This window comes from Littorina saxatilis, linkage group LG1 (assembly GCF_037325665.1).
Source record: "Littorina saxatilis isolate snail1 linkage group LG1, US_GU_Lsax_2.0, whole genome shotgun sequence".
In the NCBI taxonomy this organism is placed as follows: domain Eukaryota; kingdom Metazoa; phylum Mollusca; class Gastropoda; order Littorinimorpha; family Littorinidae; genus Littorina; species Littorina saxatilis.
Window position 1 is genome coordinate 65603905 of NC_090245.1, and position 25951 is coordinate 65629855.

Below are 25951 nucleotides of genomic sequence, written 5' to 3' on the forward strand. Positions count from 1 at the left end.
TTTAACGCCTTGAACTAGCCAATTAATGGTTTCAGAGTGATAAGTATTAAAGTAAACACAATGATTGGTTTTAAAGTGATAGGTATTAAAGTAGTCACAATGATTGGTTTGAAAGTGATAGATACTAAAGTAAACACAAAGATTAGTTTGAAAGTGATAGATATTAAAGTAAATATCAAGAAACAGAAAAAGTAGAAGACACAGAAAAAGTAAGGGAAAAACAATCAAAAGGAGAAGTAATTTGTGCTTGTACAAAATTTAATACATTCTAAGGCAGCCATCATACAACAAAAACAAAAACTGAAATACTAATTCAACCAAACAGTTGAAATAATCACATCGATGAGCACGACACGAAATATATATAAGTATACTTTACATGATACATTGGCACATCGACTAAGACTAATTCAATAAATTAGTAAACACACATTTTCTCCGTTATTCCTGAGTAAACATCAATGTTACTTGCATAAATATAAATAAACCAAGTCCGGTACTATGCTGTACACACACTGTACACAAGAACACACGCACGTTTACATTCATGCTAGCAAGTTTTTGAGCACACCTTCGTACCATGACTAGATTTACACCATCCACAGTAATTTAAGCATCACTGATTTTGTTTAAAGTTAAACAATCCTCACTTCCAATCTCTCTCCATTATACATTGCCCACACAAGGTCGTAACTGGAGAAAATATGAAACTTAAAAATAAGACAAAAGAAGGACAGCTAATCCGACACTTTGATCAGAAGAACTTGTCATTTTGGTAAACACATGAGGTTTGCGAATCCTCTCCAAAGCATTCGCCAGAAGTTTCAAATAAATAAAATGAAAACAAAACAGCATTAATAACTTATAAGGACTTTGCATAGTTTCACAAATCATATGTTCACAAATCATATGTCCACATGCACAGAAAATCGCACCAAACAACATTTTCATTTTCTACTGACGTCACAAAAGTACTAAATATTCATTAGATCTAAAAACGTAATGTTACTCGTTATCTAAAACTATGCTGGTACGTTTGCATTGAATACGATATCATTATGTACAGATTTACAATCAAGCCATAATACAGAGAAGTTCCGGCACTCCAGAACTCCACCGGACGATGTTTGGAAATAACTCTGTTGGGGTTCTTATGCACTGTGGGAAAGTTATACTCCTTGCCAGTGAGGCAAAAATGTACACACGCCGATAGGGTCACAATGAATAATGAGCTCCATGAGCATGATTTCGACAGGAAAAGCCATCACGTGAAGCCGAAAATGCATTTAGGTTATGTGTGTATTGATGTGTAAATTGTATGTGTTTATAATGTTTCGAGAGTGTGATTTTGTGCGATGTTATTTGTAAATAGGAGCCAAACGAAAAATGTCTGTGTGTCTTCATTCAGATAATAACATTATCTTGAATTGAATTTAATTGAATGTTGATAACTCTTCCACAGCGCATAAAAAAATCCTGATAGAGTTATTTCTGGAAAATGTCAATTAATTCGTGAGACAAAAACATCCAAAACATAACATGTGTTAAGTACATTGCCGCGGTAAATTGATTCCATGAAATAATTGCATGACCAGCAGACATTGCTGGGTGATCTATATTGTTCATGACACCATGCATAAGTAACATTTCAAAGCATCATTGGAAGTACAAGTGATCAAAAGTGATCGATATAAGTGATCAGTAATCAAACTACTGAAAGGCATTGAGACGATTCCAACGGCTGAGATCAACTATATCTATGCAGTCAACAAAATACTCGAGACAATCGGGTCCTCCCAACACGAATAGAAAAAACAAAACATTATACACAAAACCTTATGCAAGTATATTGCAAATCAAAATAATAGAACAATGTTATCAAAATCGTGTATGCATAGAAAACAGTCATGGTTGATTGCACTGTGTCATAATACTGCTCGAGGCATGGAGACTAGACTTGTGCCAAAGTTTAATAACTCCCAATGGTTGATGACTAGATTTAAAATAAATTGAACTCAGTATACTTGTACTTCCGTTGCAACGATGAGATATCCTCAGCAAGAGCACAGAAAAATTGTCTGCATGGCAGAAAGATCTTGTGTTAGAAGATTCTTTTTGTGCCAGGTTTTATGCATATTTTTCTCTTTTCAGAAACTCCCAATATGGAACGAAAAGTTCATCATGACTAATTATGCTGGTGATTTTATTTAACCGTTTTTTTAATTTTAAATAATTATAATTGAAGGCCCATTCATAATTTTGACCACCGATTTCGATGTTCTTTGTCACAAAACGCCACATACGTAGGAAATTAGCATACATCCTACCGATCATACATGTATTCCAATATGTATAGTCAACTTGTTCGTACTGCATTTTAATGACTAATTAAAGTTTATTAGATTCTTTCATTAGCACTGAGAAACACACCATATCCGCTGTCGGAGGCTATCAAATTGCGTTTAACTGTTTGCAATCGTTTGTGTTGAAGTTCTTGGTGAAAAACGTGTTACCATGTGAGAATGAAAGATGCAAAGTTCATTTGTCGTTTCAGTTTGCATCATTGTTTATGAAAACATCATGTAAACTGAAAAACACACTGAGGCACTATATACTGTCTCTGGGACGTCAAATAATTCAGGAAGACTGTTTTGTCATGTACAAGACCGCACAATGTTGTGTAAAAGTCTGCTGTGAAATCATATGTGTACAGACACATTTCGTAACGTATCCTTCCTCGCAGCAAGGTATCTCCACACTGCATTCGCAGTGTCCAAAACAAGTCTATCACATTTTTCTGCTTTTCTTCACAGTCTGATACATCTTATCCACAGCGAAATCTTCTGGTTCTCAAGAGAACAGTTTCAAGACACTAGTTTCAGATCAAAGTCCGTGCTTGTTGTTTCTTAGGACGAAGCACGTCTTCGTGGTTTTTCTTCGATTTATTCATCTCATTAATCTGATTGAGAAATACCGTTTCAAATTGCAAGCCAGGTGCTAATTGCATCATACGTCTCTTCATTTCAGAAAACAACTTTTCTGTTGCGCCCCTTGAAGAAATCTTGCTGACTTGTTTTTGTCAATACAGGTTGTTTCTGTTCAAATACACCAACATGCCAGCGCTTGATGCATTGTCTACACATATACCAGAAACTAGTTCCTCGGAAAAATAACAATTCTAACACTTGCTGTGGCTTTTTCACAGCATTCTTGTTAACCTCCAACCTTGATTTTTAACATCCAATCTCCTCAAGAGAACCCGTTCTTTCGTCCTGTGGAGACGAGACGATGCAGACCGTTCTTGTGACGAGGGCGAGAGCGACGAGAGGCGAGGAGGGTCTCAGTGGCAGCAGTGTGACCGGTCTTGATAGGCTGTGAGGGGTGGCTCAGGTCGTAGTGTTCTTTCAGAGCAGACTCCGTGTGGAACGTCATCCCACAGCACACTGGTTTCCTCGAGATGCACATGGGTTCTTCGCGGCGACCCGTAGGAGCAGGTTTCTCTTCTGCTTTGTCTGCTTCATCTTCTTTGTTTCCTGCTGCTGTGGAATCTGTGTTGCCTTGAGCCTCCTCCTCCTCTCCCTCTTCCTCCTCTGCTTCTTCTTGTTCCCCTTGCTCCTCTGTTTGTTCGCTTGAGTGGCCGTTGCCACCGTTCTGAGTCATCTCAGTCTCAGCTGAATGTGCGTCTGTTTTTGCTTCATCATCGTCGGTTTCTGTTGGAGGCAAAGCAGCAGCACCTATTGGTTGGGAAGTTTCTACAGAATCAGAGGCAGGGAGAGTGGCTGTTCCTTTCAGCTCAGCCACCTCCTCAGAGCCATTGGAGTTAATCGCCTGAAGGTTCAGAGCCCCGCCCCTCTTAGCAGCGGCGGTAGCAGCTACGGCCACCAGCTGGGTCGCTCCGTACAAGGTGCTAAGAATATCGTCTCGAAGAGTGGGGTCAGCAGAACTGTCGAGCCCGGATTCCCCACCCGACATGAGCTTGCGGTGCAGGTTGAGGTTGGAGCTGTGGCGATCCCTGCTGCGCTTTGAGGGAAAGGCCGCTGTACAGCCATCCACCGTGCATCCGTGCATGAGCTTGAGGTGGACATTCTGAAAGTGAATCTTGACGGAGAACTGGTTCTGGAACAGCTTCCCGCACAGCGCGCACTTCCTGGGGTTGTCCTTGGCCAGGTACACCTGCAAAACACAACTAACCGTGTATACCTCGGTATTAGTTCCATGCGGGAAGAGAGACAAAGCAAGAGAAGGTACGAAACTGTTTTGAAAGAGGAGACAGAGATACTGGTGTGGATGAGGGGACAAGGACAGAAACGCTTGTTGACGGACATACGGAAAGTGTAAGTGGACGTACATAATCTCTCTCTCTCTCTCTCTCTCTCTCTCTCTCTCTCTCTCTCTCTCTCTCTCTCTCTCTCTCTCTCTCTCTCTCACACACACACACACACACTTGCGCATAGTTTACAAGCACATAGATTACAAGCGAACAGATCAAACACAAACACAACACACACAAAACCTCGTTAGAGTATCCCATTTCTGAGCTTTTCATTCTTTCGGACCCATCTACACCTCACCGGCTCATCATGCACTCTTTACAAAAACGACTAGCTATATACCCTACAGGAAAAGAATAAAGGGTTTCCGCTTACCTCACTGCTGACTTCAAGCGACGCTCCACCGTCAGATGAGGGAGATGGTACAGATCCACAAGACTCTCCATCCTCTCCCCCATCCTCCCTGGACACGGTGTTGTGGTTGTGGTCGTTGTCGTCGTAAGTAGCAGCCTCCTCACCCTCTTCCTCTCTTTCCTCCCCCTCTTCCTCGTCATCTCTGTCGTCTACATCGCCATTGATGACGAGTTCGTTCTCGTCAGAATCGTCGTCATCTTCTTCCCCGTCTTCCCGCTGCTCTTTGGAGGCGAGGAGGAGAGAGGCGATCTGAGGAAAGTGGATAGCACCTGTGCCTTGTTTGTTTTCGCCAGAGGTTTGACCCTCCTCAGCGCTGGCAGTGTCTTGGGGTTGTTGTTGCATTTGAGATCCGTTGGCTGTGTCTGCTTCAGCGATGATTCGTGACTCTTCCGTTGGTCTTGCTGAGAAAGGATTGATGGGCAGTTGGCTTCGTTCCTGGTTGTGTGAGTGGTCTTCGCTGACGATCACGGGCTCATCTTTCTGCGCGAAGCGAGTGGGAGCGTTGGACTTGCGTCTGTTGCAGCCTTGTCTTTGCGTCATGACGTCACTTTTTGCTGTGTCGTCACCATCCGCCGTGACGTCAGTCTCCATCTCAACTTCCATGTTTTCAGTGTCCTTCGTTTCGTTGGCGTGTGAGCCTGGTGTAGCGGCGCTTTCTGAAGGTGCTCCTTTCTCCTCCTCGTTGTCTTTGCCTGTTGAATGGAGATAGGGTTTTGTTTAGAGGTTGTTTAACGTACTTTTCATGTCTAATCATCTCATATCAAGAGCGTACCTACTTGTCAAATGGCAGGTTTATCTTATTTCCCACTTCAGTTTTACTCTGGGTTTTTTTTAAAACTCTTTTCTAGTACAAGTACTATGTGTTCACCACTACTGTACAAACTGCCGGTTTCTGTTTTAAAATTAAACATTAAAATGCGATGAATAATCCAGATGACTGTCTCAATCTTTGCAACAAATGCAGACACAAACAAGAGCAAATACACATCCACGAACACACTTATTGACACAAACGGACGCTCCCCCCATTCCCTTTGTCTCTTTACCACCTTCACACTGGCATCTTCACACACACACACACCCTTACCTTTCTCTGAACCACATCCACCACTCAGGTCAGTGGGCGCCTCCTGACTCTCAAGCTTTATGCGCTTTCCAGGCGGTGCGGCGAAGGGAAACTGGGCCCCGAGCTCCATGAAGTAGCTAGGATCCGCCCTCAAAAGACCGCCCGCCTCAAGCGAACGATGCGCAGCGACCAGGCCCGGAGCGACCACCATAGTAGGCGAGGAGCTGAGGGTGCTGCTGAGAGAGGTGGTGAGGGAAGACAGCGAGCAAATAGGCTCCCCTTCGTCGTCCAGGCCTTCCAGTTCTTTGCGCTTCTGAGGCATGTGGAGTTTGGGGTTGGGGTTGGCGGAATGGCGGTTCCTGGACCTGCGCGAGCTGAACATCATGTTGCAGCCCTCCACCGAGCACTTGTGCATCTCCTTGAGGTGCACGGCGCTGTAGTGGATCTTGAGCGCGCCCTTGTCGCAGAAGGTCTTGTTGCAGGCCGTGCACAGCACGCGCTTCTTGCCGTTGGGACCGATCAGCGTGTGGCCGAAGTTGGCGCTGGGGATCCAGTGGCGTTTGATGGGGTTGCTGGACTTGCGATGGTGGCGGGCGGCCGCAGCTGCCGCGGCGGAGATCTTGCGGTCCGGATCGTGCGGGGAGATGGAATCTCGGGTGGAGTAGTCGATAGCTCCCATGGACTGCTCGTCGTCTGAATCTGAGAAGCCGGTGCTCAGCTCCCCGCTTTCCAGCACCTGAGACTTGTGAGGCGTGACGCACGGCGAGGGAGCAGAGTGCACTGAAGAAGGGGTGGTGCTCAGATTCCTCGGACTCTCCATCACGGGTGACCTGCGGCCAGTGATCGCGGCCATGCTGGACACGACAGTGGGCACGGACATCCCTGTGGCTAAGCTGGTCGCTAGTGTGACCTTATCCGAGGAGGAGTTAGGGCTAGGTGCGGGGCTCGCAGAGCTGGCCAGTTCGCGGCGGAACTCATAGGCCTGGAGACGGTTGATGGGCGGTGTGGACAGAGGGGTGGACGAAGCCGCGGGGCTAGTGGTCAAGCTGAGTGGTCGTACTGCGTTATCCCTGTAAACATCCCACAAAAAGCTTTTGTTAAAGGCAAATCAATAAATGTAAAAACAATGGTTGTGCTGAGCGGTCGCACTGCGTTATCCCTGTAAATATCACACAAAAAGCTCTGCGTTATCCCTGTAAATATCACACAAACAGTTTTTTTTACAAAAGCTGTCCTTAATTGCGCCCAAAGTTGACTTTTGAGAAGTCTTTTTTATTGAAAATTCAGCGCCAAAGCTTCGTGCAGCGAGTTTTGTAAAGTAAACTTCGCCAAATTAATATCAGGCTCTAGAGGCAAATCCATACATTGAAAAACAAGTATGCAATAACGTTTTAAGCAAAAATAGAATGCAGAAAAATGATATTGACTGCGCGTGAGACCCGAGCGAGAAATAACGGACTTGTTATTTTATGCTTTTGAATGTTCTTACCTGGACGGCGAGTAAGGCGAAGGCGTGATGATAGGCGAGGTGAGGAGCCTGGCCCCTGACGGGACAAAGGGAAGCCGCCCTGCAAACATCTGCCTGCTGGGGTCCAGCTTCATGAAGCTCTGCATGGACAGGTTGCTGCGCTCGATGAACTTCTTGATCTCGGACTCGGCCCTGGTGGTCTGCTTGCTGTACGCGTCCTGTTTGTCGCGCGTGTCCTGCAGGATGATCTCCTGCGCGATGGCCTTGGTCTCGCCGAACCTGAGGAACTGCTGCAGTATCACGTGCTCCTCGTCGCGCGTGGCCATGCTCCACTTGTCGAGCACGTGCCCATTGCTGTCCTGTGGACACAACAAAGAGACAAGAAGGTTAAGGTTGGCTGAAGGATAAGGGTTGCTGTAGGTTAAGGGTTGCTGTAGGTTAAGGGTGGCTAAAGGCTAGGGTGATGAAGGTTAAGGATAGCTGAAGGTTAAGGGTGGCTGAAGATTAAGGATGGCTGAAGGCCAGGGCGATGAAGGTTAAGGGTTGTTGTAGGTTAAGGGGGGCTGAAGATTAAGGATGGCTGAAGGCTAGGGGGATGAAGGTTGAGGGTGGCTGAAGGTTAAGGGTGGCTAAAGGTTAAGGGCGGTGTTCATAAAGTGATGTTCTGTTGAAAGCGAGGTTCTCTTTTACATAAACAAAAGTGAGAAAGTGGCCGCTGCTGTCATGTATACCAAAGTTTAACGAAGAGTGAAGAAGGTTAAGGGTAGCTTTCATGGAAGTGATGTTCTGGTAAATGCGATGTTCTGTGTTTATTTTCGCAAATAAAAGTGGATATTTCACATGAGAGCTCATTTCATAGAATGTTCAGAACCCGACACTGATGGGACTGTGTGGTTGTCTATACTGAATGTGCATAAGTATCCTTAGCGGATTATGACTTTATTCAGTTATTCTGCAGAAAAGACAAATGCTGGAGAAAAACTGTTCTTTTCTGCAGCATTTCTTCATAATGTCATCTTTCGCCGAAGCAGCGTTTTTTTTCTGCAGCAAAACATTTTACTGCAGTAAAATTGAAATCAAGAATGCTGCAGTAAAACGGTGCTGTTGTTTTACTGCAGAAAACCTGTTTACATTTAATTTTTTCTGCAGCATTCTGTACTGGCTCTTGGCGGTTTAGGACATTATTCAGTTATTCTGGAGAAAAACCGAAATGCTGGAGAAAAACTGTCTTTTCTGCAGCATTTTTGCATAATGTCATCTTTCGCCGAAGCAACGTTTTTTACTGCAGTAAAACAGTTTTTCTGAAGCATAATGTTTACTTGGTTTTCTGCAGCATTATTGCGATTAACCTTTTCTTCAGAGTAGTCTGTGACAGTTTTTCTGGTGAAAAACGAACGACCTTGTAAAGTAGCGTTTGTATTCGTCGCCCCCTGGGATAGTATAATAGTTTGTTCCGCAGTGTACCAATCAGAAGGCTATTGGTAATTCTGGATGAGTCCATTCTCGACAGAGGGGGGCTCGCGTGCTCCAACATTATAATGAGCCAGTACAAAATGCTGCAGAAAAAGTGTAAACAGGGTTTCTGCAGTAAAACAACAGCACCGTTTTACTGCAGCATTCTTGATTTCAATTTTACTGCAGTAAAATGTTTTGCTCCAGAAAAACCCGTTGCTTCGGCGAAAGATGACATTATGCAGAAATGCTGCAGAAAAGACAGTTTTTCTCCAGCATTTCTGTTTTTCTGCAGAATAACTGAATAATGCCAAAATGCTGAAGAAAAAGTGTAAACAGTTTTTCTCCAGTAAAACAACATCACCATTTTACTGCAGCATTCTTGATTTCAATTTTACTGCAGTAAAACTGTTTTACTGCAGAAAAAAACGTTGCTCTCGCGAAAGATGACATTATGCAGAAATTCTGCAGAAACAAACAGTTTTTCTCCAGCATTTCTGTTTTTCTGCAGAATAACTGAATAAAGTCATAATCCGCTGAGGATACATAAGCCTTTCGCAAACGCACGTACAAACGCATGAAAGTACGAAGACGCTCGCACAAGCACACAAATGCAAAAGGTACCACCGGCCGCATACCAACCGGACCTATCGGGAATAGACTGCTCGTTTGATGGAGAAAAAAGGTTTACGCCATTTCCATATATTAAAACAGTACCGTACGACCCTGTGAAACCCGAACCAAACTGTAGCCCCAGTCACTCCTTTCTGCCTTTTACCCACCACACACTTTATTGCCATGAAACTGACGTTTTCTTTTCATTCTTTCTCCACACCTTAGCAAGAAAAAAGCAACTAACAGCCCATTTCATCACGGACAAACACACAAACTAATTGTTGTCTCACTAGAGGGCGACAGCAGTAGGGTCCAAAACGCTACGCGCTCGTGCTCTCTTATCAGCGCGCGACAACCAAGATCTGTTTGTTCCCGCAGCGGAAGTCGCGCTGCCATGTGCCAGAAATTTATCTCCAACGCAGGAGATGGCCTGGCGCGCTGAATGGCGGTCCTTGTGTCGCTGCCGCCAATCTCCCGCTAGCAGACGCGACCTGTGACAGTGGCGGGAAAAAAGGGATCCACGACCTTGACCCGTGACCTTGGTTTTGCAAGACTTTTTTTCGGGGGGGGGGGGGGGGGGGAGGGGTAGTTTGGAGAAATGTTGACAGAAGCAGGATTCTTCTGGATTTCTCTGTCTCGGTTCGCGGGTGTCCTGTTTCGTCGTGCGAGAGATTTCTCTCGCCCTCCCCAGCTCGGTTCCCGTCACAGTGTCGCCTTCATCTACCCCCTTCCCCACGTCCTTTCTTCTCCTTCTTCATCCTCTCTTCCCTCCTCACTTCATAGCCCCTATCCTCTGCTTCCTCAATTCTCTCCTCTATGTGTTTTCTCTCGCATTATCACATTCCACCCAGCTTTGAAAATGGGCTGCAATTGCAACAACATTATTGCAACACCCAACTTCATTTGGTCAACAGTCTGACATCTGCAAAACTTTCTAGGAAGCGATAGCTAAAGTCTTGGTAATTTTTTTGTCTTTGCGAAGATTTCGAATATGTGCATATACATATTGCTCTATACATATACATTTTGATTATGTTTTCAGCTTTCTGCAATACAGAGAAGAAGACAGGACAGGACTGATGCCTTTTTTCTCAAAGACAACCCCAAAATATCACTTTCAAAAGCTAAATTTCAACAACAGCTGGCCAACCTCTTTACCCCCCCCCACCTTATTTTGGAAGCCCCTCCCTCTCATACACAATAAGTCCAACCGTCCTGGTGCCACTTACTATATGTCGAAGACATTATAACGCACGATCCACGAGTCCTACTTGTTCCTGTGAAACAAAGTGGGAGGTACATGACGGCGAACGATCTGGAGGGACGAGACACATGTCAGCAGGAGACAAACTGACCATGTGCAGAAGTGACCAAAAGGTCACAAGGACCCTTTATCTTGACCCCTGCCCCCATTCCCAGGACCAAGAGAGGATGACCGATGCGTTGACCCACGCCTGGCATTTCGACTCTCGCTGTGCCAGAGACGAATTCGCTAATTTGACCATTGACCGCGAGAAAAAAAATGTCACCTCAACCTCAAGAAAAACAAGTGGTGTTGAAACGAGGAATATTGAGGAGATATTTTACGATTTTATATATGTGTAGAATCAGAATCAGAATTATGTGTGTGTGTGTATATGTGTGTGTGTGTGTGTGTCACTCTCTCTACCCCTCTCTCTCTACCTCTCTCTCTCTCTCTCTCTCTCTCTCTCTCTCTCTCTCTCTCTCTCTCTCATCCTTGCAACCAGTGTCTTTATTCATGACAATCTATTTGTGCAGAGGTATGCGTGTTTGTGTGCCGAAGCCAATTTATTTACATCAGATTCTGACATGATAGGTGTGAATATTCTAAAAAATAAAAAGTCAAACTTAAGAAACCCTGAAAAATCAACAAGTCGCGTAAGGCGAAATTACTACATTAAATTTTAGTCAAGCTGTGGAACTCACAGAATGAAACTGAACGCACTGCATTTTTTCACAATGACCGTAGTCCGTCGCTGTGCAAAAGGCAGTGAAAGTGACGAGCCTGTTTAGCGCGGTAGCGGTTGCGCTGTGCTGCATAGCACGCTTTACTGTACCTCTCTTCGTTTTAACTTTCTGAGCGTGTTTTTAATCCAAACATATCCTATCTATATGCCTTTGGAATCAGGAACCGACAAGGAATAAGATGAAATTGTTTTTAAAACGATTTCAGAAATTTAATTTTAATCATAATTTTTATATTTTTAATTTTCAGAGCTTGTTTTTAATCCGAATATAACATATTTATATGCTTTAATCAGAACATGATGAAGAATAAAATAAAAGTAATTATGGATCGTTTTATAAACAAATAATTTTAATTACAATTTTCAGATTTTTAATGACCAAAGTCATTAATTAATTTTGAAGCCTCCATGCTGAAATGCAATACCGAAGTCCGGCCTTCGTCGAAGATTGCTTGGCCAAAATTTCAATCAATTTGATTGAAAAATGAAGGTGTGACAGTGCCGCCTCAACTTTTACAAAAAGCCGGATATGACGTTATAAAAGACATTTATCGAAAACATAAAAAAAACGTCTGGGGAGTTCATACCCAGGAACTCTCATGTCAAATTTCATAAACATCGGTTCAGTAGTTTAGTCTGAATCGCTCTACACACACACGCACAGACACACACAGACACACACACACACAAACACACACACACACACACATACACCACGACCCTCGTCTCGATTCCCCCTCTATGTTAAAACATTTAGTCAAAACTTGACAAAATGTAAAAAGAAATCAGATGTGAAAGAGCAGGGGGGATGCAGAATCAGAGGGCGCGGGGGGGGGGGGGGGGGGGGGGAGTCTCAAGGATGAATGTTGAAAAAGGGCTGACGATTGGGGAGGGGGCAAGCACTTTCAATTTCTCTGTCTTGGAGGGGCGGAGGGGGTGGGAGAGGAGGGGCTGGGAGGGACACCAAGCTTCCAGAGTCAACAAGTCTTGACACCGTGAGAATTTGTGACCAGTCTCAATGTTCACAGACATGGCAGCAACAAGTGAGGGAGGGAGGTCGAGCGGCCAACAAGTCACCCAGCAGATATGGAGACAACAAGGGACGGGTCTTGAAATGGAGACGACGGGGGGTGGGGGGTTTACGGTGTGTGCGGGGGTCGGTCTTTCTGGAAAGGGAGCTAGGGGGTAGAGAGGGTGGCAGGCAGAGGTCGGTCCTTCTATGGGCGTGGTTTGACGATGAAGAAGATAGAGAGGACGAAAGAAGAAGGAGGGAGAGGGGGGGAGGAGTTGCAGAGGACTTGAATCAGCAAGGGTACTTGTGATGTGACGGAGATGAGAGGGTGGGGGGGGGGGGGTGTGCTGTGAGCACAAGACCTCTCTTTGTGTGACCAGGGTTCTATGCCACTTGCAGGGGACGGGGGCAGGAAAGATATCACTTTCATGACCCCGCTGATGACACACGTGATGGCTCCACCAGTTCTGGCATCTCTGTGAGTGCACAAACCTGCGCACTTTTATTTGACCAACGCTAGTGCGTGCCAGAGACTGTAAAACTACCACCCTGACTTTTACTGATGGGGGATGTAATTTTAGGCTTCTTTGCATATTGACAACATTCTTTACCCATACAGTATTTTAAACATTCAAAAATAGATAGACTGCTCTTACGTTCCAAAACTCAGAATCAAGAATGGTAATCTATTGGAACGTTTAATTTCTTTTATGTGTACTGTATTTTAACATTTCACATATGATATAATAGAATGAGGGAAACGAAACATCGCGATTTTCAGAACGAGGAGACACTCTGTCCCATGCTCATTGTACCACACATTTCTGTCTAATGTCTAGGGGACCGGGCTGTTTGACAGAACTCAGCAGCCCTGAGCCAACTAAAATAAATTATGCAGATATAAATTCCACCATAACCTGTCGTCCAGTGCAAGTTTTTCTTCATCATCATCTTCTCCTGCGTTCATGGGCTGACCCCCCCTCCCCCCCCTCCCCGTACACTCGTGTTTTTTATGCATGTGTGACACTTTATACCCCCTCATTTAGGCAGCCATACGTCGATTCCAGGGAATGCATGCAAATATTCTTCTGTGCATTTGTGTACTACAATGTCATTCCTACGGGCTGACGTGGGATAGATTGGGACCCTCCACTATCTGTATCAGTGTGGCAGCATCTCAACATCTTAGCACTAGAGCAAATTCTGGTTTCTCAAGACAAGCGTCACTTTGTCATCCCATTTCCAACACACTCTTCAGAACGAGTCTTCCCCCGTGAGAAACTGGACACTAAGCTAGTAGCACCCTTTGGACAGGCGGAGGGGGGGGAGGGGGGAGGAAGGGCGTGGGGGTGTAGTGTCTTGGGTACTTGACTACTCAAAGACGAAACGAGGTTACATGGAGAGTGGCAGAGTAGGGGGGGGGGGGGGGAGCGGTGGCGCTTAAAAGAGATTTAGGGAGGGGCATACAGGGGACACATTTTTGAAGCCAGGGAAGTTTGACGCGTAAGGAGGTCAGGCAAGCGTGTCGTTCTGGCACCAGGAAGGGGGGGGGGGGGGGCCGAGGTGGAATAACAAACACACTGAAAAAGCACAGGCAGGCAGGAAGACAGACAGTCATACACACAGATAATCTCTCTCTCTTTCTCTCTCTCTCTCTCTCTCTCTCTCTCTCTCTCTCTCTCTCTCTCTCTCTTCGTGTTGTTACAAGGACTAACTGTAGGAAAGGACCATGTGGACCTAACGCTATAATCCTTCTTTATTAAAGTTTTCGAGTTCGAGTTTGAGATCGCTCTCCCTTTCTGCTCCCACCCCCTTTCGTGTGCCTTCAGACTCAAGAGCCAGATATCAGACTATGATAGCAACGGTGTCAGCAAGTTCATGCGAACTTTGCAAGGAGACAAAGACAGGACAGGCTGGGACACCCCACGCTAGGCAGCAAAGTTCACAGGAATCTGTGTGAAAGTTTTGACATCGTCAGAGAGACATGGCGCTTACTTCAACATCAATATGCATAAAAGAAAAAAGTGCAAGTAGGAAGGCCCCGACGGGAGGAGTTTCTTATCTTTTAACACAACATTGCTGACACCAAAGATATTGGCTGAAACGGCGAAGGAAGTAATGCATGCAAGAGATCTGGTGTTTGTGGCATCAGAATCAAGCAGTGACAATAATTAGGGTTATCACTCAAGAAAACAAACCTGTTCTTTGCACGAAATCGTTATGTTGAGAGGGGGGTGTAAACAGACGTATTCATACAGCCTTAGCAGAACGTCGTCGACTATGGTTATAATTAAATGTTTCATGAGGTATCCGATCGTGTGACATATCAAAGAATAGTAAACTAAACCCAGCTACAAACCGGTAATTATTCCAAAATGTAAACATGTCTCTCATAGTCCCATAACTGTATTAGTGAATCTATTGTCACTGCAAAACAAAGACCGAACAAACTTGGGCTGATATAAAATAACTTTTCTCGCATCTGCAACACTAAATTTACTGTCGTTGCAAAACAAAGAACCCCGAAATAGGACCAGACACTGCAGAGAACAGAGTCTGACAGTGCCACAATTTGCACGTGCACACATCACAAATCTTCGTCCCTCGCCAGCGCGCCTCAACAGATGTTTCCTGTTATTTCTGCGAGGCTGGTGACAGTACACAGGAATTGACCAGCCTTGCACTGACAGGATAGGTGGTCCGAAACGGGAATGGGGGGGGGGGGGGCGGAGGTAGACGTGGGGGAAGGAGGAAGAGAGGATGCCTGGGGAGAGAGAGATGGAAGGGAGGCAGAAAAACAATGACAGAAAGACAGTAAAATACAAAGATGGACAGGGAAAGGGGGGGGGGGGGGAGTCCCCAGATATCACCAGAGGAAAAAACTGGATGGGAGGAGGAGAAGGAAGAGAGGAAAGGGGGGTGGGGGCATGAAGAGACAGCAACACTTTGTCCCTTCCCCCACAGATGGCTCCTGTTGCTTTTTGTGCTACACTGGTGACAGTTCACCAGCCAGCAATCAAAAGGAGAGACAGTCTGGGCTCACTGAAGTGGGAAAGAGAAGGGGGGCAACTTGGAACTGAAGCAGAAAGAAGGAGGAACAGGAGAAGGAAGGATTGGGGAGGGGGTGTCCCTCTGAAGAGTCCAAGCTGCCGTAGTTTATCATTCCATCTTGCAGGCATCGTTACGTTCCCTTCCATCCCAAATCCATCCCCCTCACCCACCCCTCCTATATCATCTTCCAGCAAGGCCCAGTAGCAGCCAAATCCTGGTGCCAAATTCTACGCTTCTGTCTCCTCTTGTCAGGCGTCCCAGGCTTCCGCTTCTCTACTCATTGTTTTCTTTCTTTCTTGCGCAGATATGGAACCTTTCACTCTGTATACGTCTTGTTCAAGTTTTGGAAACATTGACATTTTTTTTAAAGAAACTGAACAAGTCGTCTACTACCTTTCACTGGCAAAGCAACACGGAGAAAATAGGGGGATTGCAAAGAACGAGACAAAGAAAAGGTGAGAGAGAGAGAGGGGGGGGGGGGGAGAGAGAGGGAGCGAGAGAGAGAGAGAGAGAGACTCACACACAAACACACACACGAACACATACAACACACACACACACACACGAACACATACAACACACACACACACACACGAACGCTGAGGGATAAGATCCATCTAGACACACACAACACACTCCACTTGATATCTGGTGTAGGTTTGCCTCCACAGGAAATGAGCGATAACTCGCCGAGACTCCCCCCTGCACGATGGAATGGTTTGGACTCGGAGGGCTGTCACACGAAACCAACGCACAACATCTGTTGGTCCGTCCGCTCAGCTCTGGCACAGCTTCTAGACTGAGCTTCGTCAATCCTTCACCCTCTCTCTTTATCTTACTCTCCCACCCCCATCCACAGACTCCCCCCCCCCCCTACTTTCCCTTGCTTCTGTTTTGGAGCAGTGGAAAAAGAAGACTTTAGATTGTCTTGACGGCGAATTTTGTAAGAATAGATACATGCAATTGCGAGTGAGAGAGAGAGAGAGAGAGAGAGAGAGAGAGAGAGAGAGAGAGAGATATGATCTGTGTGTCTGACTGTCTGTCTTCCTGCCTACTTGTGTTAGTATACTCGCGCGCGTGTCCATGTGTGTTTTTGGCCATATACCCTCATGCGCCCGCCTCCCTCACTTATCTTTCTCCCAAAATTTGAACCAGATAAACAAACAGCCAGGAGACAAGACAAGACAAGACGGGAGGACAAAGACAGGAAGCTGGCAAGGAGCAACAGGCATGGGCCCAAAGCAACCTGAAGGTGCCAGTGATCTACAGGAAGGTGAAAGACAAACCCTCACAAGAGGGACAGGAAGCCCAAGCTCTCTGGCTCAGGTAAGATAAAGCAAAGATAGCAAAGGGGGTGGGGAGAAGGGGAGATTCGGGGGTGGGGGGGGGGGGGGCAGAGAGACACAGAGAGAGGGAAAGAAGGCTGACACGGAAACTAGGATTTGTGAACAAGTCTGGCAGTGACTTACTGAGTCCAAAATAACAAAGAAAATGTGGGCCTGAATCTCGAAATAAAATGTTCTATAACTGTACCCTTGAAGATAATGAAACGTCCATCTTCAATCCAAATGTGAGAGAGAGAGAGAGAGAGAGAGAGAGAGAGAGAGAGAGAGAGAGAGGGGGAGATAAAGAGATGGGGTGTGTGTGTGTGGGGAGGGGGGGCAGAGGCAGAGAGCGACCGACGGATAATGGGGGAGGGGGGGAGATGCTCTGTCAAATTGAGCAGAGACCAGGTGGGGAGATACGAGACGAGTACACGAACAGTAAACAAAGTTCCGTTACCTCAAGCTTTTTTTTTATTTACTTCTATCCCCTTTCCTTTCTCCTCCTTTTCTTGGATGAAAATGAATGCTCCCCCAGATATATCACCACCCACCCACTCCCTTCCCCCATTCCCTCATTCTTAGGTTGCGCATCCAATACCTTTTTTTTCCCCATCGGACGATAATGGCAAAATATGTGTCTCCAATGACGCAGACAACCATGCAGATAAAGAGTCATCTATACTTACATCCTTGCCACACGTGTGTCTCTTGTGAAATAGACTGCGCAAAAAGCCATTCATCCAAAAATCCTGCTGCTGTCCTACAGCTTCTTTTACAGCTTCAAGTTTGCTCCTACACCTACGCTGGAATATCTTAGCCTACACTGTATCACCTGAGCCCTCCCCCTATCATTTACGATGGAGACGAACCGAGCCAAACACAAAATGTAATTTATTTCAACGTCCCAACCCTACCCTACATTTTCTCCTTGCTGTTACAATCGCTGTCCTTAAACCTACATATCACCTGAGCGTGTTCCCGAAGAGCTGGTTTTGTACATCAAAAAGACACCCGTCGCCACCCCACCCCATCCAACCCCACAGTCTCATCTTCCAGCAATATTTCCTACCCCTACCCCTACTTTTATCACCTTGACGTGTTCCCCAAGAGCTGGTTCCGTATCTATCATGACGGAGACAAACCACATCAAATAGACACCCGTCACCACCCCAGCCCCTTCCCAACACACCTCACAGTAACCCCGTCTAGCTAGCTACAGTCCCTGCCCCAAAAGCTAGATATCGCCCCGTTTTAAAAATCCCAGCCCTTTTTTCAGATCAAAATTTCCCAGATTGTTTTGTTCATAACGTCTGTAAATCTACCTCCATGTTTAAGACATTCCCCTATTTGGAGACCCTATTTTCTCAGAATATTTTACGGTCCTAAAAAGGGGTTCTACAGTATAATCCATACCCCTACCCCTACATATCACCTCAGCGTGTTCTGCTTTTACCTGTGTCTCAAAAGGGGGCGCGTGTCAGGGGGATGGCTGGAAATAGGTGGAAACGAGCAAAACAGCCTTGTCATGGAGACCGTTTTTATCCCCACAGACAACACAGGCGCTACATGTCACGTTGCTTTGACAAGAAATGTTCCAGAGTAGTACGGTTTCCCAGTAAAGCTGAAAACACTGGTAGGGGGAAAAACGCGAGAGTCGAAGATTATTTTCATGATTTTTGTTGTTCTTTGTCCACAGTTTGTCCACAGCACCCCCTGTCTTTGGCTAGGCTAAGACACCTGCGTTGACGTTAATTAAGAATTCCAATAATCTGTCTTATCTGAGGCTCCTATTAATTTAGGGGCCTTTGCTGAGAAGTTCTGACATTGAGAAATGTTGCCATGTCAATATGGCCTCAGACTGGTCATTTGTCAAACCCAAATGTGCGTTCTTTTTTTTCTATATTTGATTAGTTTCAAGTTTGCAATTTCGCTCCAAATAGTGTTCAGTTCTCAACATCAAAACAGTGTTCAGTTCTCAACATCAAAACAGTATCACAAAGTCTGTCTTCACTGTCACAAGAAAAGAACAAATTCCACACGCCTGTGCAGAAAGCCCCAACGGTGTGAGAAGGAAGACAGATCGACAGCAGGGATGGGAGGGGGGGGGGGGGGGGGGGGCGCTAGGGGTGAATGACAAAAACAACTGGTCTGGAGGCAAGCAGGATGAAAGATTATGCACGTCGCGAGTCTTTGAACCTAGGGCCATCTCGAAACAGCCCGGTGCTTGAATCGAGCTGTCTTTTTTTCTTGAGGTGAAGCAAGGAAAGTGAACTCTTGCCAGAGAGAGGAAGCTGGAGGTTAGCTTTCTTGATTTGTGGTGTGGCTCGGGGGAACAGAAAGTTTTTCGATACGCAGGTAAAGGGGAGGTAAGTGTGTGTGTGTTGTTGTTGTTGTTGTTGTTGTTGTTGTTGTTGTTGCTGCTGCTGCTGCTGCGGCTACTGGCGTTGTAATATTAGCAAGTAAAACAACAAGTAGGAAGTTAATCACACACAACACTCAAGGTTAAAAAAAAAAACAGAAGGGTCCTGCTCAAAGACAGCCTAGAACCATAATAATGATGTGGTTACAACACACATGCACACCCTTTCCACCCACACCCTTTTCATCATCCTCCGACACCACAGAAACACGAAGAGACACGAGTCATTGCAAAATGGAGTCGGGAGTCGGTTTGTCATGGAGTGGTGAGGCAACTTACTTTGATTCAGTTTTTTGTTTGTTTGTTTACTTGCTTAACGCCCAGCCGACCACGAAGGGCCATATCAGGGCGGTGCTGCTTTGACATTTAACGTGCGTCACACACAAGACAGAAGTCGCAGAACAGGCTTCATGTCTCACCCAGTTACATTATTCTGACACCGGACCAACCAGTCCTAGCACTAACCCCATAATGCCAGACGCCAGGCGGAGCAGCCACTAGATTGCCAATTTTAAAGTCTCAGGTATGACCCGGCCGGAGTTCGAACCCACGACCTCCCGCTCACTGGGCGGACGCCTTACCACTAGGCCACCGTGTTGCGGTTTCATTCACTTTCGTCTAGTGGCAAAGACAAAATCTTGGAGATGTGCCATGTTTCTTTGTAGCTTGAGAGGAGAGAGGAAGAGAAAAACGGAGTGAAAGATGGGGGTGGGTGGGGGGATACACACTCTACACACTGTGATCATAACAATTTAACTTCTTCCAAGTCAGCGACAGAGACACGTAACTAACAGGAGCAGAAAACAGACTTCATGACATATCTTACAACACAACCTTCTACTGCGACGGTTATTATCACACTTGAAAGAATACGAACAAAGAAGCGTAGCCTATAGGCCTACGCAGAGAGACTGCATGAAGTCATTCACGTTAACGACCTTGGGCACTCCTAGTTCTTACTGTGCCAGAAAATGACAGTTCTGTGAATCGTACTCACGCTCCGTTGAAGGAGGGTGGTTCTTCTCAATATTTCTATTACTCATACTGAATTTGCTGTAGACGTTGGTGGGGGTAGGGGGGGTAGGGATTAGAAAGTTGTGGAGGATGACACACGAGCCAATGTCAACAGTTTACGTACGGTGTATACACGGTTGACTCAGGTGATGGGGGTATGTGGCAATAGCCCGTATCGTATGCGCGTGCCGGATTTTCTGATGAGTATTTCTCGGGTTCTCTGTACAATCTTTGCTGTTTCGAGTACCGAGGCTGCGGCTTTCCCCAAATCTGTCTCTGTATCCGATTTTACGTCTTGATAGCTTTCTGTCTGTCTGTCTCTCTGTCTCTCTCTCTCTCTGTCTGTCTATCTCTCTCTCTACACACACACACACACACACACACACACACACACACACACACACACACACACACACACACACACACACACACACACACTCACACACACAAGAGAGATTAAAAAATAACACATGAATACAGAGTATGTGTATGTCAAATCGTCAGTCACAAGACAGCAGGAAAAGATCTAGCCCCCAGCAATTCCTCCGCTTTACATCCAAACACAAGATCTCGGCCTCACTGACTTTCAAAAAGACAAACACCAACGCAAAACCAAACAAAATCCGTCTCAGGTCGTCTTTTGAGACTCCTAGCCTCCTATCAACGTTTTCTGACCTTATGCTACTTCTGCCATCAGCGACAGCAAAGACCTAGACCTTGACAACACCCTACCTTCACTGTCAGTTTATTCAAAACACCAACACACAAACCAAAATCCCTATTTCTCAGGAAGACTCTGAAGAGGACTCCTTGCCTCCTATCAATGATTTCTGACCCGTTGCTGCTTCTGCCATCAGCAGTACCGATAACCAGGGGAAGGGAGAACATGGGCAGGGCGACTTCTGGAGCTAGTCATTAGCTCAGCTAGGGGCAGATAACAGTGTCAACAAGAGGGACAAGTGATGTAGGGGGAGGGGCTAGATGGGGGGGGGGCGTGGGGGGGTGGGGGTGGGTGGGGTGTAGCTTCCATGTAGATATTTGTCTGGGTAATGCAAGACAAGACAGAATCTGTTCTTGGTGTAAGCGTGACTATTATGCTGACATGTGTGTATGTTTGCCCTGTCGGTTACCCTGTCCTTACCACTGTGTTCTACTTTGCAATGTTTCCCTTGGACCATTGTTCTACATCCGTGCTGATAATCCTCTGCTTTGTGTTTTTCTATTTTTTCACTCCCCCCCCCCCCCCCCCCCTCCTCTTAATAAGGGAAAGAACATCTATCTTTTCATGAATGGCTTGAGATGCTGGACAATTACACCAAAAGCTGGCCCTGTTAGTCGTCGTCTTTGCCCTCTCAAGACGATGATTTTACTTCTTCATCCAAGCTACCAGTTTTCTTCGAGGAAAACCAATTGAAATTAAATTGAAAAAATCATAAGGTTAAAAACATCTATGTTCCATCAACATCAAATGTGTACAGTGGAACTCCCATTTTAAGACACCCCCCCCCCCCCCCCCCCCCATTTAAGACTGCCTCTCTGTTAAGACCTTGTTATCAGAGACATTTTGTTCATAACCGCGGTAAATTTACGCCCATTTTAAGACTCCCCTCCTTTTTAAGACCTGATTTTCTCAGGTTTGTTAAAGGTCTTAAAAGGGGGGTTTTCACTGTACTCTCTCCTAGCCATTATCTATCTCTCACTCTCACTCTCAGCCTCAGCACATGACGTGAGTTCATTCCTCGACCCCTGTGTAGGGGAGTGGTATCTGCGCCATACACAGTGTGAACATGGTCGTGCTACTGGACGAGTTGCGCACGTGCCGACAGCTACTGTCAGCGCCACGTCATAACACGGGGCCTTTGAAGTCCCTTCACAACACACCTCCTCGACATCATGGGGCCTTCACCTCAATACACGCTACATGTACTTCTTGTCGCTCGGTTTATGTGGACATGGTATGTGAACCATTGAGGAGATATGGGAGGGAGATGGAGAGATCGAGGGGGGGGGAGAGAGGGGGGGGGGCAGAAAGTGACAGGGGCAGAGAGGTTAAAGGGGGAGGGGTGTTATTAAGAAAAGGTTTGTTGATGGCCTATGCAGATTGTGGTCTTTTGGGGCCAAGTGGGCTCAAGAAACGATAACCTGTGGTGGCATCTTTATTGAGAAGAAAAATGCAAGAGCCAAAGGGTTGTTATGACAAAGGGTTTGTCTGCACAGTCATACAAGTTACGCCTAGGCACTGCCAGAAGATGCATTTTTACAAACGACAGATCAGAGTGCGTCATTCGACAACTTTGAAAAGGACCAGGTGCTATGATCTACAGCGACGTCAGAACGAACAATGAAAAACTTCAACCTAAGAATGAAGCAGGCAAAAGATTTTCTCCGCGTACTACTGACGAATTAAAATGCATCAAAATGCGTCCTTCAACATTTCCTAAACAGGGGTCAGGAGGCATAAACCAAAACGGGAGCGGGACGAATACTCAGAACAGTAAAACAAACCAAGCATTCAAAAGAGATCAACATGACATTTGGACCTAAGAAAAACATCAGCCAGAAACTATACATTTCGCTCACGAATCAAAATGCGTCATTCAGCAAGCTCTTAAAAAAAGGGCCAGGACCCATAAACCACAGCGACATTGTGAAAATATTCAATACAGCAAAACAAACCGTCTTTGGAGACCCAACACGAAAGCATCAACAAAAGAAAGCAGCCGCCATGAATGGCCAAAACTAATCTGCCGTTCCCCTCGAGTCCCCAAATGTCCGCTTGTGTTTCGTGGCAAGACACAGGAGCCAGTATCAGTTTGGAAATGTGATGAGCTGTGTTGAGCGTGGCATGGCAGTCTCATTATAGGATGCTATGTATCTTTGGGAACAACGGGTCATAGGGGAAATGTCCCTAAACCGAGGCGAGTCAGTAACAATTTTCTTTCCTCTCAATTTCCGCGTTGTTCTTTTTTGTTTTCGTTTTTTTTTTAGACAGTTACACGTGGTTTTACCCATAAACAAAGTCAAAAGGTGGCATTGTTTCTGTGAATAAAAACTTCCTGCACTTCATTGCACGTGTTGTTATCCCCACTCTTGATTGTAGATCCGAAGCTGAACATAACGCCTAAACTGAACAAAACAACAACAACAACAACAACAACAACAACAACAACAACAACAACAACAACAACGAAGCAGTGAGAGCCCAGCCACTTCCAAAAGTTTCAGTAAAGAAGAGTAAGTGCTTCCTTTTTCAATAAAAATAAAACGTGGAGGAAGGTCAAGTTGATCAGGGACTGGAGGGGGGGGGGTAGAGAGAAATAGTTCGTCACTCTCAACGCAGGGTCACAAAAACCTCTCTGTTCCCATCACTTACCTCCTATCAACCCACCCTCTCAGCCTCCCATCTTTCCCACACACCCAAGATCAATCCCAAGTCCCCCATGACGATAAACCTTATCAAAACCTCCTTCACTAAAAAGCCGTTCGTCTTCATCTCCCCCTCATCAACAGATAGCGAGACCCTGCGACATGCAGAGCCACATGCAGAAGCTGATGTGCACGCGATGGTGGGGGACATCCATGTCCTTCAGGTTTATTGCTGACACGTGCGGGCAACATTGAGACTGTGATGCTGATAGGAACACTGGCTGTGATTCCCAGCTGGGACAAGATGGCATGGGAACTTCACACCTCAAAGACACGGAGTGCAAGGGTCGGGGTGGGGTTGGCCGTGCTGGATCTAAGGGGGGGGGGGGGGGTACTGGTTCCGAGTGTCCAAAAATACCCGTTTCAAATGCTAAACAGCATCTGAGGGACAAGCCACTTCAACACACACTAAAACAACAACACTTCAACACTACACACAAAACAGCCACACTTTAACACAACACAAAAACAGCGTTATAAACAGACACTCACCCTTACCTGCAGTATGTATCCCCTCGCATAGTCCTCGTACGACCAGCCGAATCCGTGGAGAACTTGCAAGACCTCCTCGTGCTGGAGAACGCTCAGCAGTCGGTCCAGGAGGATCTTGAGACGGACCGGAGTAGCCTGGGCCCCGTACAGCATGAGGCTGGCGATGTCGAACACGATGTTGGGCTGAACCACCTCCACTTGCATGCCAAGGTTGTAGGCTTGCTGGTAGCCAAGTTTGTCCAGAGCTGAAACAGAAGAACGAAAATTGTTAGCTATAATGCTTTGGTTCAAAGAGTAAGCTTTGTTCGTCCAGAGCTGAAAAGGTAGAAGAATGAGAATAGTTTTTTAATGGTTTGGTTCAAAGGGTAAGTTAAGGTTGTAGACGTGCTTGTGGCCAAGCTTGTCCGGAGCTGAAAAAAAGACAGAAGAATGAGGAAATTAGATATCGGCGAACGCAAGAAGAAGAAGAAGGAAATTAGATATAATGGCCTGGTTAAAAAGATTGTTTTTTCTGACAGCTGTTAAAGTAGAAAGAATATACATGTGGGGTATGATGGTCAGGCGGCCTGGTAGTGTTTTCAAACCCGGAGCCTAAAAGAACAAGGAACTAACGTTCTGATGATTGAGATCAGAGACTCCGCCTCGGCTGTGCCATCATGATTTGAAATGTTGATCAATACGGCACGGTACGGGGTAGAATAAGAGCTGCAGATAAAACAAAAAGAGAAAGAAAAGACAACGAGACAACCAGACAGACAAAGTCATGCAACAGGCAAACAGACTCTAAAAAGCAGAGTAAAGAAATGTTATTTTCAGAGTACTGTGATGTCAAACATCCAAAATGGGCTTTTTCCTCCTCACAGAACGCCATACATTATTGTCTGTACGCGTATCAAGCCACGTCCGCTATCAACGACAACCGAGTCATCAAGAAAACCGCGTAGTGCCAACCGCATGATCAACATAACCTTTGTCAACTCACAAAATGACGACGTCATCAAGCCTTGTATCCGAAAGGTCGCAGACGATCACCTTTGTAAAGTTGACCTCCTCCTGACGCAGTAGGACTAATTACTTCCCTTGATACACCACAGAAAGACCGTCAATGACAAGAACCTTGAGTGTGATTATCTCCCCTGGATGAGGACAAGGGACGAAACCGCGACGCCAATGAACAACAGGTCCCGATGACGTCCGCAAGAAACGAAGTGAACGAAGTCTCCGGGGCCGATGAATCTGTCGCGGATCGGACAGAAACCTAATTTCGAGTCCCCAACAGGAAAACAAAGAGCAGCAATTGTGTACACTGATTGAAGGACAAGGCAGGAACGAGGGACTGGCGCGACGACTGAGCACAGCGAGGTCCACGGAAACTACTAAATCCCCACGAGGTTTTTGTCTCTGTCGCCAGGACGAAGCAAACCCAATTTCTACCGACCACAGATCGAAAACAAAGAGCAGCAATAGTGTCTCAGGATTTGACACCTCCGGGCTGCGACCAATAAACCAGTGGGTGTGAACACCCGCGAGAAGGGTGTGAAAACGAGCGGCGTAGAAGTGGTTAATTGTATCAGAGGAGTCCTATTTCCTGCAGTGTATGAAGGGAGAGAGAAAGGACAAGGCGTCTATTACGAGCTCCTTTCCCAGCGTCTAACGAGGGTTGCACAAGCCTTGTTTAGCCCAATCTCCTCTGACCTTCCCCTACACCCTTGTGTCCAAAGGGTCAGCGCTTTGAAGAGGAAATGACCGTGATAGACTTGAAAGGGGAGAAACCCGATAAATCACTTATTGGGAAAACCTGGAGAAAGGGGAAGGAAGCTAATCTAGCCACGGTCCAGCGGCAGTTGCCAAGACTCTACGGTTGGTTCGAGGTCTGGACGCCATATGAAACATGTTCGTCTCTCTAGAGTTACAGGGACCGAATTAGCAGTTGGCAAG

At 46.0% G+C, this 25951-nt stretch overlaps 1 protein-coding gene across 1 annotated transcript in view; it reads right to left on the reverse strand.

The window, feature by feature from the left end:
* Positions 1-237: 237 nt before the first annotated feature.
* Positions 238-25951, reverse strand: part of LOC138982833 (zinc finger protein basonuclin-2-like) — a 50680-nt gene continuing 24966 nt past the window's right edge. The window contains exons 2-6 of the mRNA XM_070356227.1: positions 24014-24258; positions 7241-7578; positions 5773-6821; positions 4647-5377; positions 238-4173 (exon numbers count right to left, since the gene is read on the reverse strand). Of these exons, the coding sequence (XP_070212328.1) occupies positions 3250-4173; positions 4647-5377; positions 5773-6821; positions 7241-7578; positions 24014-24258 (3287 nt within the window). The 3' untranslated portion in view covers positions 238-3249. The remainder of the gene's footprint in view (positions 4174-4646; positions 5378-5772; positions 6822-7240; positions 7579-24013; positions 24259-25951) is intronic.